The sequence below is a fragment of the Myotis daubentonii genome, chromosome 1 (genome assembly GCF_963259705.1).
Source record: "Myotis daubentonii chromosome 1, mMyoDau2.1, whole genome shotgun sequence".
Taxonomy (NCBI): domain Eukaryota; kingdom Metazoa; phylum Chordata; class Mammalia; order Chiroptera; family Vespertilionidae; genus Myotis; species Myotis daubentonii.
The window spans coordinates 85,526,613-85,540,098 of NC_081840.1; the positions used below are offsets into that span (position 1 = coordinate 85,526,613).

Below are 13,486 nucleotides of genomic sequence, written 5' to 3' on the forward strand. Positions count from 1 at the left end.
GCATTACTCTAAAATATTTATAAATCTTCTGAACTACTTAGCTTGGTTAGCTAGTAACTTTAGTTAAAATTTTAGAATACGTTTTCTTTTTCTCTTATGCTATAAAAACACTCTATGATTCCTGAAATCCTGAGAGAATAAAGGTTCTGTTAAATGCTAAATTGCTTCCATTAGAGACCTTATTTCTCAGAAATAAAAAGCCTAAACAAAAGACTTGTGCTGACTTAAAAGTTATAGAACATGTTTTAAATAACTGTGTCAGAAAATATATCTAAGATATAAAATAATGCTAGTTTATATACTGTACATATAAATTTCTTAAGGTCAAAATGAACTCAACGAACTCGTTTGATTTTTTCCCCCATTCTCTTTCTTTTCTTTGTCCCCCCAATCTGTTATTCAATGTAATATCTAATGGTAAAAAAATCTTTTTAAGTTTCACCTGCTTGATTCCTTGCATTTATCAAGTCTGTATTAACCAAGGCATAACTGATAGATGGTAAACAACAAATGCTGACAAGAATATAGAAATCAGGATTCATAAATTTCTGGTGGGAATGTGAAATAATTCAGCCACTTGGGAAAACTGGAAATTCCTCTAAAAGGTAATCAGAGTTAGCATATGACTGAGCAATTCCACTCCTAAGTATATACCCAAGAAAACTGAAAACATGTCCAGATTTGTATACCAATGTTCAAAGTAGCATTACTCATTATTCCAAAATATAGAACCAACCAATATGCCAATCAACCAGATGGACAAAATATGGTATATTCACAGTACAGAATATTATTTGGCAATAAATTACTGACATGTGCTATAATATGTATAACCCTTAAAAATATTATGTTAAATGAAAGGAGCCACTCATAAAATAACCATTTATATGAAATGCCCAGAATAGGCAAATCTTTAGAGACTGAAAGTATATCAGTAAAGTTGCTTGAGGGGTTGGGGGGGAGGGTGAGAAAAATGTAGGAGTATGGGGAGTGACAGCTAATGAATATGGGGTTTCTTTTTAGGGTGATGAAAATTTTCACAACTTAAACTGTGGTGATGGCTGACAACTGTGAATATCCTAAAAACCATAAAATTATATACTTTAAATGAAATTTATGACATGTGAATTATATTTCAATAGAGACATTAAAATAAAAAGAACGTTTGGTAGCTAAATGAACCCAAACAGAACACAAAGCCTTATTCCTTTCACACTAGAGTCTAACCCAGGGGTGGGCAAACTTTTTGACTCGAGGGCCACAATGGGTTCTTAAACTGGACCGGAGGGCCGGAACAAAAGCATGGATGGAGTGTTTGTGTGAACTAATATAAATTCAAAGTAAACATCATTACATAAAAGGGTACGGTCTTTTTTTTTTTTTTTTTTTTTAGTTTTATTCATTTCAAACGGGCCGGATCGGCCCACGGGCCGTAGTTTGCCCGTGGCTGGTCGAACCACTGCTATTCTGATTACAGAGTAGCATAATACTTAATTGAAAATACTCAGAAAAATGTAAAAATCAGGATGTTAAAATAACTCTGAACTACATGACATCATCCTTAAATTTTAATTTTGCACCTATTTCAGAATTGTTGCCATTTTAAAAGCACCTAAATGGAAAATTTATTTGCCCGTGGTTCCATTTAGGGAGAGAAGAGTCTTTAAATTTGAACTCTACCCGTTTTAAAAATTGTTAACATTAGTAAAAAGATTCATAATACCCATATATAAACAATATTAACCTACAAATATATATCATACCTTTTGATTTCTTGTCCTTTTTGCTTAGGAGATTCACCTCCATTCAGGATCTGTTCTAAATTCTTTGTTTCTACTGATCCATTTGGTTCTGAATTGGACAGTCCAAGTAATGACCTTACCCGCTGAGACCGTACATCTAATATTGTATCTGTGTAACCTACTTCCTGAAGATATCTATAAGAGAAAATTAAAAATATAAAAACCCACATATTGTTAACACCAGCAAAGTTAACTAAAAATTACATTAAAGGATTTTAGAAAAACCCATAATCCTATCCTATATAATAAAAGGCTAATATGCAAATCGACCAAACGGCAAAACAACCGGTCGCTATAACGTCCACTGACCACCAGGGGGCAGATGCTCAATGCAGGAGCTGCCCCCTGGTGGTCAGTGCGCTCCCAAAGGGGGAGCACTGCTCAGCCAGAAGCCAGGCTCACTGCTGGTGAGCACAGCGGTGGTGGCAGGAGCCCCTCCCGCCTCTGCAACAGTGCTAAGGATGTCCAACTGCCAGCTGAGGCCCGATCTCTGTGGGGAGTGGGCCTAAGCTAACAGTCAGACATCCCCTGAGGGCTCCTGGACTGTGAGAGGGCATAGGCCAGGCTGAGGTGCCAACCCCGCTCCACCCCTCCACCTCCCCGCCACCACCACCAAGTGCATGAATCTCATGCACCAGACCTCTAGTAAAATATATTCTTCCTTTGCCTCAATAACTGTCTTCTCTATAGACTAGTTCCAGTTTTAAGAGAAAAAGGCCAATTACAAACCAAAATTTAATTAAGAAAGTGAATAGTATAGCCAACATTAATCAAAGGTCAATTATTAAATCCTAAAAAGCCTAGGCAGTGGTTCTCAACCTTCCTAATGCCGCGACCCTTTAATACAGTTCCTCATGTTGTGGTGACCCCCAACCATAAAATTATTTTCGTTGCTACTTCATAACTGCAATTTTGCTACTGTTATGAATCGTAATGTAAATATCTGATATGCTATATGTGTTTTCCGATGGTCATGACCCACAGGTTGAGAACCGCTGCGAGCCTTAAGAAGGCATTTTGAGTTGATGATAAATATTTTAAGTCTGGAAAGTGGTAAGAAATGAGCAGAACTAAACCTCAGAATAGTTACATGCTAGGTTTAGATAGACAGGTCACTTCTCCTTCTGGGATCAATTATCTATCTCATTGCATTTCTATCATCCTGTGGTCTTCAAATTTTCTGTATATCTAAACCAGAGTACTTAATCCAGAATCCAGGATGAAAATGAAAAAGAAGAAAGGGACTGGATTATGACATAAATATAGATGATGGGTCATGAGTGTCTTTGTGTGACACATTTTAAAATTTCGATCTAAAGTATCTTAGCATTTCTTATGCTAAAAAGGAGTCTTATACTGCTTAGAGAAGAACAAAAGATTTTTAGGTGAAAGGTAAAGATAGGGAGACTAGTTTGGTTAGGACACTAATGCAATAAGAAGTAAAACTTAAGAGAAAAATAGATGTGAGAAAAGTAAGCAAACTATAATCTGTGATTTGGTGCAATAATACGTATGTTAGTAGAATAAAAGAAGATCTAAGAGCCCTAGCTGGTTTGGCTCAGTGGAGAGAGTGTCAGCCTTCAACTGAAGGGTCCTGGATTTGATTATAGTCAAGGGCATATACCTCAGTTGCAGGTTCCACCCTGGCCCTGGTTAGGGCCAGTGCAGGAGGCAACCAATTGATGTATCTCTCTCACATCAATGTTTCTCTCTCTGTCTCCTCCCCTCCCTTCCACTCTTCCCTTAAAAAAAGAAAGAAAGAAAGAAAGAAAGAAAGAAAGAAAGAAAGAAAGAAAGAAAGAAAGAAAGAAAGAAAGAAAGAAAGAAAGAAAGAGAAAAATATCCTTGGGTGAGAGGATTAACAAAAATAATAAAAATATATTTTAAAAAGATAAGAATTTTGGAAATTTTTCAGGTTTCTAGCTTGTATAGTTGGATGGTGGCTCTATTCAATGAAATGAAGAATGGGTCAAAATCTGGCTTACAAGATACTTATCACATAATTATGTAGTGTCTATAAAAGTGACACTGTTTATTAGGCACAATGATAAAGGTCAAAAGCTCAAAAGAGAATGACTGGGTATGTATATTTGGTCATCGGTATTCGGTGGTAATTTAAAGTCATAAATTTAAATTAAATTATACAGAGACAAATCATAAGTAGGAACAGAAGGCATGGGTACACAAATATCTAATGGGCAAAAGAATAAGAGAAACTGAGAAAAATTAAGAACTTGAGAAATTAAGGATAAAAATGATAGCAGAGAGTAGTACCATGAAAGTAAGAAAAAAAGTTCCAGATGGAATGAAGTTAATATAGAATGTTTCCAAGAGATCAAATATGAACAGAAAAGGTCATTTAAATATGTCTGTGATAGAAGCGTCACTGGAACATGAAAATGTTCCAGTCACAGTTGAGAAATGAACAAGGAAGACTGGAAATAAACTACTCTTACAGAAAGGTCAGAAGAGACAGAATCTAAATCCAGGCAATGGGATTAGGCATTCATGAGAGAAATACTATACAACTGATTTGTCTACAGCTATAGCAGTCTTCTAAAAAATGCAATCCTCTTTTGGGGAAAATAACTTCCACCACACTGCAACCATGTAGTCTGAGTGAGCAGCCAAGATATTACACAATCCAGGTAAAAAATAACCGACACAGTTATTTGACCAAGTCAAGCCAATTCTACTCCATAGAAATTACTCTATAATCGGGAATCTCCTGCCATCTGGAGAAAAGTGATTTTCAATAGAAAAAGAATAAAACTGATACACATAGAGGAGTAGAAAAACAGAAAATAAGAAAAAATCCTGGGTTTTCCAGTCCCTGGAAAGTTCTCAGTGCTACTCCCCGCTCATCTTCCTGACACTCAGTTATTCAGCACTTCTCTCAATTCTGCTAGCTACCCCATCATCCTTCCAAACAATGTTCTTACTAAAACTAGTTTGAGTTTTGTCACTGAGAGTTCAAATTGATAAATGCTTCTTTGAATGAAACATTAGTAACTGAGGTGATGAATGTGAGGTTTAAATACATTTATAGAAAGAAAAGCAAAAAGTTAAGGAGTTCGCACCTGACAGCCTTCCTATTTTCAGTGAAGTAGAACTTGAGGTGCTCTAATGACAGCAAGAGAGAATGGGTTGAGATGTGGCAAAAATTTACAATATCCACTGAAGGCAATGGGAGGAGGTGACTAGGATTATGGAGAAAGGCTCTTTGCAATGTTTGGACAAGAAACTATGAATATATGCCCTTGTCCAAGGGCATTTATAAGATTCTATAATTTTTCTCCAAGAATTATTATTTTTTATTTTAATCATCACCCAAGGATATGTTTGGATTGAGAGAGAGGAAGGGAGGAACACTGATGTGAGAGAGAAGCATCAATTGGTTGCCTCCCATCCATGCTCTGACTAGGATCAAACCAGAAACTTAGGTACATGCCCTGACTGGAATCAAACCCGCAATCTTTTGGTGTATGAGAAGATGTATCATTTAACTGAAGCACCTGGACCCGGCCAGGGCTCTCCAAGAGTTATTTAGAAGTAGAAGCACAATAATCTGAATGAGGGCTGGGGATGTTGCAAGTAAGTATAGTAAAATGACTGCTGGGAGACAGTAAGCAGTGGGCAGCAAAAAAGCAAAGGGTTCTAGCAAAAGGGTGATGGATAATGGGGTATAAGCCGGAGCTAGGGAAATGAAAGCAAAAAACAAGCAAACAAAAATAAAATAGAAACCAAACATAAGTCGAGAGGAGCTAATGAAAAAAATAAAGTAGTCAGGGTCTAAAGAGCAAGGTCAAGTCAGAGGGTGAAAACATGGAACTTGGAGTAGGAAGTGGAATTTAAGATAACTGTTGGATCATGGACTACCACAGAGGTAGTTCTAGGTAATATAACAAAGTCAAGGGTCTGACTACACGTCACTGGGTTACTTAAGTACAGGTAAAGATGTCTAGAGTTGAGAAGGTTGAATGCTTGTAAGTAACCCAAGATACTGAGAATACACCAGTATCAAAGTTGCAAAACGTAAGAGAGAAGAAGAAATAGATCAAAGACAGTAAGATTTGCCACAGAAGTACTTCTAATACAACAAAGAATTCAAATGTCAAAAAGAGGTTCCTCAAAAATTCAAGTAAAGGGTAGGAACTTGGCAAGCCACTCCTAAAGTTTCAGATAACCAGTTAAATTCTTTCTCTAAACCAGTCTCACTTAAAACCAAATATGTGAATTTTGCAGTGATGAAATGGAGTGTCTACAAGTTTGAGCTCTATATTGTTTTTGTTCTGGCCTTCAAGGTCTTTACAACATACTACCTGGTAAATCAAAAAACAGCATCATCCTGGGGAACTTTCAGAGGAAACAAACTTTAAAAAGATCCAAGCATTTAAAAAACAATATAAAAACTATATGCATTGTACCAGTATCATTAAATAATTTTTCACTTGAAAAGTGACTGAGTATAGGCACTTCCTACCTAGATCCTTAAAACTGAAAATGAGCCATTACTCACTGTCTTAACAGCTGTCTGCCTTGCTTCCACGTTAACTGGCTATTCTGAGGCGCTGTGGGAACTTCTGTGTCTTTGGTTTCTTCTAAAAATTAACAACAAAAAGACAAGTTTCATACACATTATTTCACAACTATTGAAAATAACTGCCAAAGTTGTCTAAGGGGAAAATTCTCACAAAAATACACCTAAATATTTTTTATAAAGAACAGAAAAAAAATTAACTTTTACTGAGTATTTACTGTGGATCACACTCATTTCAAATGTGTTTATCCCAATAATCCAAACACTTAGGTACTACCCTCCCGTTTTAAAATTAGGAAAAGCCACGTGTACATTAACTTTAACTACCAAGGATTCAAAAATCAAAAGCCCAGGCTTTGAAATACAATATTATTATTACTTTTCTAACTACTAGAATTCTGCTGAGTTGAATACTTTTGAAATTAAAAAGCTATACTTAATATTTACAGTAGCTATTCAAAAGCAACACAGGTAAGAAATTAGGTATATATAATAACAATCCTGAACTGGTATCAGTAGACTGTATGTAGTTAATTTTATTTTTAGAACTAAAAGTTAAAGTTTTACTACAGGTAAAAAGTCATGTTTATTCTCAGGTAACAAAGTATATAGATTTTAAAAGTTTAATAAATAGTATAATTTCAGGTCAGTTAAGCTCTGAGTAAGTATCCTTAGACTGAAGTTCAAAACTACTTATGGGCACTATTTTCCCATAAATTTCTATTATAAAAATAAAGATAAAGGAGAGCGGGCCATTAAAGATCAACCCTCAATGAACGTCGAGAACTTAGAATGGATCACAGTTGTTAGGCTCCTAGACTCCTTAGTCACATGAACAAGTACTTATTGGTAGTAATACAAATATTCTCTACAGATATATTACTTCTCTAACCCTAATCCATTATTATTTTCTCATTCTTCCCCTGAACAAAGGAATTGCTACAATTTCTAGAAATGATTCTTTCATTCTAATAGTCACCTTATTTTTATAGTTATAATTTTTTACTTATACCATTTTGTTATTTTTAAATCACATAAAATACAATTCATAACAGAAAAAAAATTAAAAAAGAATACAATTGCCCCAAATCCCATCACCAAAAGTTAGTATTTAAGACTTTATCATTTCATATTTTTCATCTGAAAATACACACTTAAGCTTCTCCCTCCTTAAAAAAAAAAAAAAAAAAAAGACAATATGTGTACTGCATTATAAGCTGCTTCTGACAATGTCTCTTGAACATTCTCTCTATGGCGATATAGAATTAACAGCATATAAAATGATTACATAATATTCCATAGAAAGTATATACCTATTTAATTTAACCAGTCCCCTAATGTTGAAATTAGTTTCCATTATTCACTATTATAAATAATGCTGCTAAGGATATTCTTGAAGTACATCGTAAGCGTACAGCTCAATGAATTTTTGAACACACCCATGTAACCAGTACCTAAATGAAGAAACAAAACATTATCAGCATCCCAAAAGCTTTCCTTGTGCCCTTTTCCAGTCACTAGATAGTCCCAGAAGAGCATCAACACTATCCTAAATTCCTAAAACTAGATTTTTAATTTAATAACAATAAATCAATTATATCAATTTTATGTGACTCATCCATGTTGTCAGGTTTATTTATAGTTTGTTAGCTTGTTGCTCAATAGCATTCTGCTATGCTAAAATATCACAATATATTTGTGAATTCTAATAATGAAGAGCATTCCAGTTGTTTCTAGTACCATTTTTTGCTATTAAAAATGATACTATGAACATTCTTATACAAGTCTTACAATGAACATACATATGCATTTTAGGGAGTGGAACACCTAGGAATGGAATTACTGGGTCCCAGGGCATGCTATGTTCCCTTTAGGAATACCACTGACAAATCGACTTACAATCCCAACATCAGTAGGTCTACAAGTTCTCATTATTCCACATCCTCATCAACACTTGATTTTTTCTTTTTCATTTTAGCCATTCTGGGAGGTGTCTAAATGTATTGCACTGTGTTTTTAAGTTGTATTTCCTCAATTATTGATAAAATTGGGCATCATTTCATATGCTTCGTGGCCATTTGTAAATTCTACTTTATCAAGTGCCTTTTTCAGGTCTTTTGCCTGTTTTTCTACTGTTACAAGTTTTTTAAAATCTAAATGCAAGGAAAAAGGAGCTCTTTAGATATTTGGGTACAACCCCTTTTATAGGGTTAGTTTTTATATATATAGGTATTATTGAGACAGGGGTATAAAAACATGCATATCTTGTACTTTTGCCAAATCAATATTTTGCACATTTTCTTTTTTATATTTTGCTTTATTTTGAGCATATAAAAGGCAATAGTGATTCACTTAATGTTTATCTAAACTTTGATGTAAATGATTTTATCCCACTTTGTTTGCATGGTGTGTTTCTGACCATTCCTTTGCTTGTTTTCCCACTAAATATCCTGAATAGTTTTTCTACCTCTGTAAAAACAATCTACTTTGTTATTAGTGTGTCTCCCATAAATAAAATACTTGGATGTTATTTTATTCCTCAATTTCAAGAAATTTCAATAGTTAAGTTTAAAAAGAAGTCTTTCAGTGTGGGCAGGAAAGATTTATTTGCTAAATGATTTTGCTTTATACAAACTGTTGCCCTGAGACCAGCTAGCCAATTCTGACTCTAGTTCTAGGAAAATATGGCTACAACTAGCCTCCTTCCTCACAGTTATGCACCCCCAGTATGGACAGTTCTTGAGTTCTAGAAAGTGATTGCTTATTTTCTGAATATTCTAGCCATATTAGAAAGTGGAGACGATCTAAAAATAAGTCAGCTGCAGGTTATATATATATGAAGTGTTCTGCCTAGTTCTAAGTACTTAATATCAAACCAAAAACCAATTAACTACATTTATAAAATGTACTATAATACCTAACTAATAAACAACAACAAACCCATATGTAAGCTTTACTGTCCTTACCATACATATACATATTTGACTTTTTAGATATGGAAACAATCATAGGAGAAGAAAAATTTTATATCTAAAAGACATCTTTTTGACTTAGTACCCAACCTCCAACAGCATAGAATGCAATTTGTACCATCAATATATATATATAAATATATATATATATATAAATGGGTTCTAAATATACCTGAGAAATTACTAGTATTATTTCCAAATATTGTATCATGTGAATAAAAATATACCTTATTAGACTTTTAGGATACTCAAATTGTAATCATATGGAACCCTAAAATTAGCTCTTTTCTATATACAGCCCCCACTTTCTGCACAACTATTCGTCAGATAGTACTCTTAGACTCACTATTCACTATCAGTTTAGAAAGAGCTAGGCCAACTGGAGATACATTTCTCATTCTCTTATCCTTACTTGTCTGCCTCTACAATTTCCAAATTCAATTAAATTTCCAAATGTTTTAGAACTAAACTGAGTTAATCACAGCTTCTCCAAGCAAAGAGTTTTCAATAAAAAATTAAGCTTACATAGAATGAAACAATAATTGCCTACAGGTGGAGAAAGAGTTATTATTACTTCATTACCTTTCACCTCTAATTACTATAAAAACATTTTTACACAGATTTCAACACAACAAAAACAGGACAAATAACCTTAGGATTGAGAAGTAGATGAAACTACTTACTTTTATTCATTTATTATTTTCCCCAAATTCTACACAGTAGTAGTATAATAGTCAACCATTTGACCAACCAATTCTTTCAATGGAAAAGAGAACATGTCTATTAAATAAAAATATGCTTATCAAACTATTCTTTGGGAAGGGGTGAGGGGCGACAGAAGAATAGAGTTTACCTGATTCAAAGGTTGGCATTTTCAAATCACCTTGGTTCAGTTCTGTGCCATATTTTAATTTGTGATATTTTGCCCTGAAAAATTTAATAATAAATTGTTGAAAGAAAAAATTTTTTTCCCTTTTCTACACAGTTAAGAAACTACTGGTAGATTTCTCCAAAACCAAATAAAAAACGGCATGAATGTATTTATTTCAACTTTACTTGCAAAGGAAGTTGGAGGAAAAAATTACCACTTTAAGTTAATAGAAAAGAGAGGTAAATTACCCAGCTAACATATATACCCAAGTAAAAAGAAAATCCCAAGACTTAGATTCTAAAACAAAAGGTATTTCAATTTAAAGATTTCAACCTTTTTTCTTTCCCCATATAACAATCAAATGAAAATATCATCTTGTATTTTGTATCTTTCAAAGTGCTTTCAAATACTTTGTACGATGATATAAAAGAGAATAAGTGTTCTAATTTAATTTATTCATATAATAAAATGAGACACACATACCTTTCTTGTTTTAATGCATACTCTAACATCTTTATTCTTCTTACTAAATCCTTCTTCAAGTTCTCTTGACCTTTTCTTTCTCCTTGCAAAAATGCTATTCGGGCCTAAAAATATAAATGGTTCATTTATTTTCATTTTTTCTTAACTATACATAGGGAACTGAAAAAAGGAAAACAAAAAAAGTAAATTTCTGCAATTTTATTTATGATAGCAAGACTTAAAATTCATAGAAGCAGTGAATCAAACTTTGTTAGATAACACAATCACTTTAAAAATAATAACTACAAACTATCTGCTTATAATCCTAATGACTACTAATTTTACATGATCTTGAAAGAAAATTTTATGCGGTCCAGCGGTGTGGCTCAGTGGTTGAGCATCGACCTATGAACTAGGAGGTCACAGTTCTCCTGGTCTCAATCCCCAGTGTGGGGTGTGCAGGAGGCAGCTGATCAATGATGTTTCTATCTCTCTCTCCCTCTCCCTTCTTCTCTCTCTAAAATCAAAAACATATTTTTAAAAAATAAAGTGGCCAATCCATGAACTTCACAGTTCTTTTAAAAAAAATAATGAATAGAGGAAACAGACAGAAGATAAGGATATAGAGAACTTGAACAATGTAGCAAATCACCTGGATCTAATAGTCATATCAGAACATTCTACCCACCAATAACAGAATATACATTCTTCTCAAGTATACAAGGCCACAAATTAAGTCTTAATAGATTTTAAAAGATATATATTATAAAAAATTATCTCCTCTGAAAAAATGCATGAAGTTAAAAATCAGTAAAAGAAACAAACTCAAAGTCACATATGTGTGGAAATTAAACAACACACTATTAAACAACTAATGGAAGAAACCACAAGGAAAATTAGAAAGGAATGAAAACAAACACAAGATACCAAAACTTATGGGACACAGAAAAACAGTGCTAAGGAAAATATTTATAGCTATAAATGGTTACATTAAAAATAAAAATACATAAGCAAACAACCTACATTTACAACTTAAGAAACTATGCCCTAACTGGTTTGGCTCAGTGGATAGAGCCCTGGCCTGCGGACTGAAGGGTCCCTGGTTCGATTCCGGTCAAGGGCATGTACCTTGTTTGCAGGCACACCCTTGGTGGGGGGTGTGCAGGAGGCAGCTGATCGATATTTCTCTCTCATCGATGTTTCTGGCTCTCTATCCCTCTCCCTTCCTCTCTGTAAAAAATCAATAAAGAAACTAGAAAAAGGACTTAGCAGAAGAAAAGGAATACTACAGATTAAAGCATCTACAATAATCTATAATAACAAAAGCATAATATGCTAATTAGGCCGGACAGCTGAACCACCTTCCAGATGTCATTCCGGATGAAGCCATGATGGCGGGGCCAAGGCAGAGGTGGTTAGGGGCGATGAGGCAGGCAGGCAAATGGTTAGGGCGATGAGGCAGGCAGAATGGTTAGGGGCGATGAAGCAGGCAGGCAGTGTGGTTAGGGGCGATGAGGGAGGGAGGCAGGCAGGCAGGCAAGCAGTTAGGAGCCAACAGTCCCAGATTACAAGAGGGACATCCCCCAAGGGGTCCCGGATTGCAAGAGGATGCAGGCCGGGCTGAGGGACACTCCCCCCATGCATGAATTTTGTGCACTGGGCCCCTAGTATATAAATGAAATAGAGAACAGAAAAACAGGAGATATAAAGTGCTAGCATCAATCCTTCTAAAACATTTCCGAAAACTGTAGAGGGAAAACTCCTTAATTCAATGAGGTCAGTAACACCAAAGCCAGTTAAGACACCACAAGAAAACTACAAACCCCCAAATCCTCAACAAAAAAGTCAGCAGCATATTACAAAAATTACACATCATGACCAAGTGAGATTTATTCCTGATATGCAAGGATGATTCAATGTCAGATAATCGATCTAAGCAATACACTTCATTAAAAGAATAAAGGAGGGGAAAAAACGTATTTCAAAATGATGCAGAAAAAGAATTTGACAAAATTAAGCACCCTTTTATGATGATACTCAACAAACTAGGAATAAAAGGAAGCTATCTTAACATAATAAAAGCCATATATGAAAAAGCCATAATGAACATCATACTGAGTAGTGAAAGATTTCCCTCGGAAATCAGAACAGGGCAAGGATGCCTACCTTCAGCACTTCTATTCAACATAATAATAGAAATCATGGACAGAGCCATGAGGCACCATTTGCCAAAAAACTGCACTTAACACTCCACATCTGTTCCCCACTGATCTCTGGGGGAAAGGAGTGGACAAAGGAAGTTTAAACATATGACCAGTAAAGGTCTGAGTGATGTGGGCAGGTGCCTGTCTGTCAATCACACCTGGGAACAAATTAGTGGCCAGGATGGGCATGGCCACTGCAAGCAGTGAAAAATGAATATATCAACTTCTAGACAAAAAAGTGCACTCTCTTGGCTCCAGGGTGCTGGGCTCCTGTGACTCCTATTGCAGGAGCATGCTCCCCTGTGCCCACATGGCTTATAGCCATATAGGGCTCCATGCATAGACCAATGGAGTTTAATTAACTTGGATGCTGAACTCCACCCAGCTGCAACATGGAATGGGGGGAGACTGAACTCCCACCTGCACCTCTTTCAGGACTGGCTTAAGGTGCCAGAGGACTTTGGAACCTGAGAAATGTAACTTCATACATATAAAGCCTTTATCACATTTCATCCTTCCATGGGGGTTCCTGAAAATTCTCATTTCAGGGGTACCCCAAGAACCTTAACCTCGCTCCAAAAAGTGACAAAGGAATTCAATCCTCAGGTAACACCAAGTTACAGTTAACACAAAAA

General features: G+C 35.2%; 1 protein-coding gene across 3 annotated transcripts in view; it reads right to left on the reverse strand.

Annotated features, from left to right (window-relative positions):
- The window catches only part of STRN3 (striatin 3), a 103,633-nt gene that overhangs the window by 56,766 nt on the left and 33,381 nt on the right, over positions 1-13,486 (reverse strand). For all 3 annotated transcript variants that reach the window (XM_059709984.1, XM_059709993.1, XM_059710003.1), the window contains exons 2-5: positions 10,669-10,772; positions 10,168-10,241; positions 6,322-6,403; positions 1,764-1,937 (exon numbers count right to left, since the gene is read on the reverse strand). In XM_059709984.1, the coding sequence (XP_059565967.1) occupies positions 1,764-1,937; positions 6,322-6,403; positions 10,168-10,241; positions 10,669-10,772 (434 nt within the window). The remainder of the gene's footprint in view (positions 1-1,763; positions 1,938-6,321; positions 6,404-10,167; positions 10,242-10,668; positions 10,773-13,486) is intronic.